This window comes from Manacus vitellinus, unplaced genomic scaffold, assembly GCF_001715985.3.
Source record: "Manacus vitellinus isolate BGI_N305 unplaced genomic scaffold, ASM171598v3 scaffold_48_pilon, whole genome shotgun sequence".
Lineage (NCBI taxonomy): Eukaryota > Metazoa > Chordata > Aves > Passeriformes > Pipridae > Manacus > Manacus vitellinus.
The window spans coordinates 4,562,249-4,570,025 of NW_021940593.1; the positions used below are offsets into that span (position 1 = coordinate 4,562,249).

Sequence of the window (7,777 nt, forward strand, 5' to 3'; positions counted from 1 at the left end):
AAGGGGATGGTCATCAGGGGGATGGCCATCAAAGGGGATGGTCATCAAGGGGATGGACATCAGGGGGATGGACATCAAGGGGATGGACATCAAGGGGATGGCCATCAAAGGGGACCTCTGCAGGCAGGCCCCCCTCATCTCACAGCTGTGATCATTCAGGAGCATCCACTGCTGCCTGTGGCCAGCCAGGGAGGGCTGCATTCCACACCCAGGAGGATTCCCACTGCCTCCCCACCCTCCTGATCCACGCCCGCTGGGGTTCAAGAGCAGCTGTCCCACCCCTTGGCACAAGGTCATCAGGAAAGACTTGGAAAAGCCTCCCCAAAGCCCAGATTTCCCAGTTATGTCTCCAGGATCCTGCCTTTACATTTCCTGACAAGTGTTGCTCAGCCTAAGGATCCTACTAGAGAAAACCATCTTTCCCAGGATAAGGCCAACCATGTTTTTCTTTTGGAAATAAGGCCAACCACATTTCTTTCTTGGAAATAATGTCATTTATCTACCATAGCTAGATATTTTCCTTTTTTTTCTTTTTTTTTTCTTTGCTTTACACTAGTGAGGGAACCTTTCTTACAATGAGACCTTGACGCAGTGAATCCAATTTAAAAAAATAAAGAATGCAAGAACAGAGCAGCAGCTCTCCAGCCCAAAATGAGAAGTATCTTACTAGAACTGGGGTACTTTAAGCCTCACCCCAAGCAGGCAGAGCAGGCTGGAGGGGACTGCACTGCCACAGGAGAGTTGGGAAGGAAATCCTGCAATTTTTAGCCATTTCACTTGTGTGGAAAAGCCAAAGTCAGAGGCCAACTGACAGTCACAGAGTCATGGAATGGTTTGGGATGGAAGGGACCTCAAAGACCATCCAGTCCCACCCCTGCCATGGGCAGGGACACCTCCCACTAGCCCAGGTTGCTCCAAGCCCTGTCCAACCTGGCCTTGGACACTTCCAGGGATCCAGGGGCAGCCACAGCTTCTCTGGGCAACCTGTGCCAGGGCCTCCCCACCCTCACAGGGTGTCCTGTCACTCCAGACCCTTGGAAATAGTCTCTCTCCATCTTTCCTGCAGGCCCCTTCAGGCCCTGGAAGGCCACAATTCAGTCACCCAAAGCTTCTCCTCTCCAGGCTGTGCTATTGAGGCTCAGCAGTGTCCTGGCAGCAGGTTGTAAATTGGGATCTTTCCAAAAATCCCATGGAATAAGAGCTCAGGAGCAGCTTTGGATTGCCTCACTGGTAGTGCCATGTAACTAATGAGAGTTAAAAAGCTGGGAAAAGCCTTTTTCTTAAAAAAAAAAAATAGCTAATCTGCATGTTCAGCCCTGCTGGCTCCTTCCCAGCCACCTAGGAGAGGTGGATTGAAGAAGGGAAAATGGATGTGCCCCCATAAAACTGGGTATTTTGGGTCCCTTTTCAGATGTGGCTCTTACTGGGAGTTAGGACTTTGCCAAAAAACTTGTGGAAAACAAGGTGGAGAGGGACTGATGGCTTTGGGGTTGACAAGAGATTGTCACCAGTCCCATGAACCTTCAGTCTATATGGGGTAAAAAAGCAGTGTTGGAAATGCCCTTACTAAGAGAAAAATCCACTAAAACCAGCTAGAAAAACATGCTGGGGCATTTCCCAGGCTGCACAGATAAAGCAGGGATTGCAACTGGATGTAAAGGAGCAAACTCGACTTCATGGTCTGACAAGAAACGTGGTGAACAGTGTGTGCTGCTTAATTAATAGGCAGTAAAGAGAAGCCAAGGCCAGGCTGGACGGGGCTTGGAGCAACCTGGGCTAGTGGAAGGTGTCCCTGGAATAACATGGGATTTGAGGTCCCTTTCAACCCAAACCATTCCAGGACTTTAGAATGAGCTTAACAAGAAAGAAACCAAACCAACCAAACCCAGCTTTGACTCATAAAACACAGATGTGTTGTTTGGTCCCTCTGCTGCAGGGACACGTTAAGTCCTGCTTTCTCCCACCAGTAACTCCCGCGGCCCACGGGGCAAAACAGGGGGATGGGAAACCCCCTTGATCTTTGCTGGCTGCTAAGAAAACGTTGGGATGGCAGATTTAGCCCTGGAGCTGTGGCTGTGCTGCTGCAGGGGCTGCAGCAGGGAGCAGGGGGTGCAATTAAACCCGGCTGCTAATGTCATTCCGGGCGATCCCGCGGGAGAGGCGCGCACAGAAAGGGATTAAGCCGAAACAAGGAGGGGAGGCTGCAGAACAGAAGGGGCCAAGGTAATTTCTATCAGCTAATCCTGTTTGGTTTCCCTTTGCAGCTGGCTTTGTGGGGAGAGAGCTCACAAAGACATCAAAGGAAGAGCTTTGCTCCAAAGCAAAATGAGTGGAGCTGTCCCTGCCCGGCTGCTCCCGGTTAAACATAAACTAGGCCGGAACGGGGCAGGAAAAAAGGGTGAGGAGCACAAAAGACAAGACAGAAGGAAGGGTTAAGGCAAAAGAAAAGGGAGATGGCACACAAATCCCACTTGTCTTTCCAAAAGAAGTAAGAATAGAGGAGAAGGGAAGAGGACACGTCTGAGGGAAGGGGGGAAAGTGGCAGCTCTGCACCGAAATGGGAAAAGGAGATGGAGAAACAAGTGGAGCAGGTGAGAAAGAGAAAAATGTGTAGGAGTGAGTGATGCTGCCCTGACCTCCTGCTGCCAAGGGCACTTTGTCATGGCCATACCCTGCCCAAACTGCCTTCTCCTGGAAGAGCCTGCCCAGAGACCAAGCTGAGCTGGGAATGTGTCCGATGGGACTCCTTCAAGCATCTTCAGAAGAAATGAAGCGCATGCTGTCCCCACTGAACCACTGCCTGAAGCTCACAAGATTCCTGAGGGAACTCAGGGGTGATGAAGGAGAAAACAATGAACTTACACTTGGTATTATGGGAGGAGTCAGCGTCCCTTTCCGTAACCCTTCCCAGTTAAAGCCTTCGAACCATCTGAAGGGAGGGAAAAAATCCAGCAGTTACACATTTGTAGCACAGAAAGAAATGTCAGTTGTTTAAACAGTGGGTTTCATCTCCCACACGTGTCACCCTCAGATCCTTTGGAATTTTTCCTGTCACCTCTGTATCTGTTTTTTGGGACTGGAAAGGAAACGTGGGCAGTGGTGATCCCAAATCCCCAACACTCAGGAGAGAGCCCTTCCTCACTGCAGGTGTCCTGGAAGCTGCTCCTTCCCTGCAGTATGAGACCCAAAAATGTCCTTTTTTCATATGAAATTAGCTCCCAGCTTAAACATCCACTTCATCCATTCCTGGGGCTTTGGGGCTGGAGGAGAGAAGGTCCAGCATGGATGGATGAGAGAACCTGTTCCTGGAATGGGTGATTACCCCATTCCAGCAGAGTGAAAACTCCTAAGAAATCACTTAATGACTCCCATCGGACCAAAAGGGATGAAGAATTTACATCATGGATAGAAAGGGGTTTTTAGCAGGACATTGAAATGCCTGTTGCTGTGAGAAGACACTCACTTGTGCTTTTGGATATCTTTCACGCCGTTTTTCAAGTTCCCTAATCTTTCTGATGGATTGTCCCTACAAAAGGAATAACAAAGCAGTTATTTCCTTAGTCCTGAACAACTGATTTCTTTGCACACAACATCAAGGTGATTATATTTCATCCACTTACCTGCATAGTTTTTTAATTAAATTAGCAGCATTTTTGGCAATCTTCTTTGGAAATTCAATCATGTCTATTCCCCTTAATATGATGTTATAGGTCTTCATGGGGTCTGGGCCTGAGAAGGGGGGACTTTAGAGGGGAGAGGGAAATAAAGATTAAAAGCTTGTCTTTAAAATAGCACTGAAGACTGATAAAATATATACACAGATGAGAAAAGGTAGGTGACAATTAGCAATGCCTTGCTTTCTATGGTGTTAACCATTTCTCAGCCGAGGAGCTCTGGATTTCAGGGATGGAAGTACCAAGGGGAAGAGTTTTCCAGAGCAACACGTGTTAAACCTCTTCTTTCCACAGCAGCCCAAGGAAGGGGGCTCTGACCAACATTCACTGGCTAATTCTCTGATGCTGTGACATGATTTAGGTGGGGATTAACTGGGCTCCCACCCAGCAGGGACTTGGCTCCAGCCCTGAAGGACAAGCAGGGTGAGGTGATGGATCCTCTCCCAGCTCCCATATCCTGGAAGTGAGCGACGGGGACGAGCTGAGAACTTCCAGGAAGCCAACATTCCATTACTGCCCACAGCAGCTGTAACAGCCAACACTAATAGCAAAACTAAACAAGGCAAGGGCTGGGTACAGGGACCCACATCCCCACAGTGCCCAGTCCACCTCCTCCTCTTCCTCAGCTGACAGCAAACCCGTTCTCTTTCCCCAGCAGGGCCCAAGATGACTGATCTGAAGTGGAAAAGCAGCTGGTGAGGTCCAGCCCAGCACATGCCAGCCCTGAACCTGCCCCGGCCTAATCAGGGTGACACCAGCACAAACAGTGGGATGTGTTCCCAGCCCCAATGCCCATACCTGCCAGTCAGGAGCTCATACATTAGGATTCCCAGTGACCAGTAGTCTGCTGAAATGTCGTGACCTTTGTTCAGGATGATCTCGGGGGCCACGTACTCCGGGGTGCCACAAAAAGTCCATGTTTTCTTTCCAAATCCTATTTTCTTTGCAAAGCCAAAATCGACCTGGGGAAAGGGGCAGAGGGACGTCAGGGCAGGGCATGAGAGGGAATGTCAGGCCTGTGCTCTGCTCCTCTTGAAGTGAAGCAAGGCAGAAAGCAGGTTTCCTCGGGGGAATTTTCTCCCAGTTAAAGCACTGTGGGTTGTTCCAGGAGCAGGCAACCACAGGGACCTTTTTGCTGATTTGTCCTTGTCATGGAAAAGGAAAGTTCTCACAAGAGAACAAACACCAGCACTGAGGGTTTCTTGGGAGTTGTAACTTCCTGTCACTCACAGCTCAGGTTGATTTATTTTGCTTTTGGTTCTCTTTTAAATTCCCACCCATTACCTGAGTAAGGAATAATTTTAAACTGCCAGAGGGCAGGGTTAGATGGGATATTGGGAAGGAATTCTCCCCTGTGAGGGTGGGGAGGCCCTGGCACAGGTTGCCCAGAGAAGCTGTGGCTGCCCCTGGATCCCTGGAAGTGTCCAAGGCCAGGTTGGATGGGGCTTGGAGCAACCTGGGCTAGTGGGAGGTGTCCCTGCCCATGGCAGGGGTGGGACAGGATGGTCTTTGAGGTCCCTTCCAACCCAAACCATTCCATGATTCCATGATTTAGGCTCAACACTGGCCTTTTTGGCATCTACTGCCAAGTTCTCTTTTGGATGCAGTCCAAGTGTCCTCCCAGTTTGCTGGAGGCTGTTGGGATGTGCTGGCGGGCTCACAAACCTCAGAATGCCACTGGCAAGCATGGAAAATCAGATTACACTGGGAAGGGAAGCCCTCTGGGGCCTGGGCAGAGCTCAGGGTAACTGTCCCACTGCATTCCCAGCTGTCCCCCTGCCCTTGGTGCCCTGCTGGCCCACAGCCAGGGGCTGTAGCCCACTCTGCTAGCCCTGGGGGGCTCTGAGATGCTCCTACACCTTGTGCTGCTCAGGAGCTCACATGGTCACAGCCCCACAAGGGATGTGGGACACTTGTGCCATCCTGGATGTGGCTCAGGGAGATCAAAATGTCTCAGGAGCTGGGGGCTGGTGATGGGACCAGTAGAGATCCATGTTCAGATGCTCCTGGGGTGAGGAGAAGGGCAGTCTTGCATCTAACCCCCCTCAGTTATCCTCTGTCATCCAACACCTCCCTGTCCCCTGTCCCACACACGCTTGACCACAACTATTTTCAAGCCCTTTCAGTCCCTCAGTAGCTCCCAAACAGCCGGGTGGGTTTCTCCCTGTGCTCTTTCCTAAATATTTCTGAACTTCCAGCTGGAATCAGCACCTCCCAGCCCAACCCTGAGCCCTGCTGGAGGCTGGGAAAACACCCTTGCCCTGATCCCACCTCAGCACCTACGGGTGGCCACCCCCAGAGACAGGACCCTGGCCTGGGAGGGGGCTTTTCTTGTGACCTGTGTCCCCTCTGCCCTGACACCTCCCAGGACTCTTTTTGGGGTGCTGCAGGAACTCACCAGTTTGGCATAACCTCGGTGATCCAGAATGAGGTTTTCTGGCTTGAGGTCCCTGTAAATGATCCCTTTGGAATGCAAATAGGCAAAAGCTTCCACCACACACGCCGTGTAAAACCTGGTCGTGGAGTCCTCAAACGAACCTCTGTGCAGGGGATGAGGGAGGGGAAAGGGATAAATCCATTAGATGAATCCCTGGGAAGGGCATCCCTCCCATGTGGACTTCACTCTTTATATCAAAATACACAAATGATAAAATATCTATAAGTATGATAAAATACCTATAAAATATCTATACTATTCAATAGAATCACTCTAATGCCTGGGAAATGCCTGTTGCTCAACTCACCTTTACATATCAATTTATATATCAATTTAATTCATATCCATTAATATAATAATAATTTGATTAATAGCCATTTTTGAAGTTAACATCTTTGCCTTCAACCCACCTTCACATCTTAAAATATTTCGGGTTCTTTCTAGAATTAATTTCTATAATTAACAATATAATTAATACTAAATCTTGGGGCTTATTCTGCAATTTAGAAATCAAAACTTACAAATCATTATCTTACAGGCAAAAGGTATATTTTTTTTTAATTGTAATCTTTGGCTTTTGGGTGTTGAAGCCATTTTGAGTCATGGAGATGGAGAAGTCCTGTATGAATGTTCCCAAAGGAGACAAAAGGCAGGAAGATCACGGCTGCTGGGACTCAACTGCAAGTTCAGCATAAACTGCACTTCTGGATCTTTGTTTCAGCACCAGTTTGCAACCAGTTTTCCAAGGAAAACCATGTCCCTCTGCCTGCTGGGAGCTGGCTGAGCTCAGGAGCCAGTCTAAGCTAGGTGGCAGCAGAAGCCCAGCTTAAATCCCGGAGAATTAAAGATAGAATTATCAGGCTCTGACAAAAGGACGTGAAAAATCCAACCCACCACCTCCTAACTTTGCTACAGTCCTTGCTTCAGTGGTCTACAGAAGGCTGCTGGGAAAAGGAAAAACTACAAAAAAAAATTTGTTCTAGGGGATTAAAAGAGAATTTAACCTTTGCTTTCCCAGCAATCTCTCCAAATTTAATTCCATGATGTTCCAATGATGAGCCTCTTACACAGTTACAACTCCCTGCAGCTTTTCCTGCCCCACGTGCACCCACCATCCACCCCAAATGCTCCAAGGTCAAATCCTTCCAAATCATTCCAAGGGAATGCCAGGACCACGTTTGCTTGGCCATTGCAGCCTGGGATGTAATTACATGCTTTCCTAACTATTTTTTTTCCCACAGCACTTCTGCATCCTGATGGAAGAGTGCTCCTGGCAGGGTGTGGATTTGATGCAGGATTCTGCTTCCCAGTGGTCCTGGTGCAATGCCATGGGATATCTGTGCCACCAGCACATGCACAACCTTTGATCTCCTCCCACTCATTGCTGTTGGACCCAACTGGGCCAGAAACACGGGGGAATGTCAACAGGAATTATTGCCCACAGTGTCCCTGTGGCAGAGGTGGATGTTGCTATTCCCAGTCACAGAGGGTGGGCAGAGGAGCAAACACAGGGGTGAAAACACCTCTGGGATGGGAAACTGTGATTTAAGAACTGTGCCATCAGAGGGACGTGGAGCTGCTGGAGCGAGTCCAGAGGGGACATGGAGATGCTCCCAGGGCTCTGCTCTGGAGCCAGGCTGGGAGAGCTGGGGGGGTTCACCTGGAG

General features: G+C 49.3%; 1 protein-coding gene across 1 annotated transcript in view; it reads right to left on the reverse strand.

The window, feature by feature from the left end:
- PRKG1 (protein kinase cGMP-dependent 1) overlaps positions 1-7,777 on the reverse strand; it is a 316,479-nt gene that overhangs the window by 915 nt on the left and 307,787 nt on the right. Inside the window, exons 11-15 of the mRNA XM_029962597.1 lie at positions 6,073-6,217; positions 4,473-4,636; positions 3,621-3,743; positions 3,464-3,526; positions 2,863-2,929 (exon numbers count right to left, since the gene is read on the reverse strand). Of these exons, the coding sequence (XP_029818457.1) occupies positions 2,863-2,929; positions 3,464-3,526; positions 3,621-3,743; positions 4,473-4,636; positions 6,073-6,217 (562 nt within the window). The remainder of the gene's footprint in view (positions 1-2,862; positions 2,930-3,463; positions 3,527-3,620; positions 3,744-4,472; positions 4,637-6,072; positions 6,218-7,777) is intronic.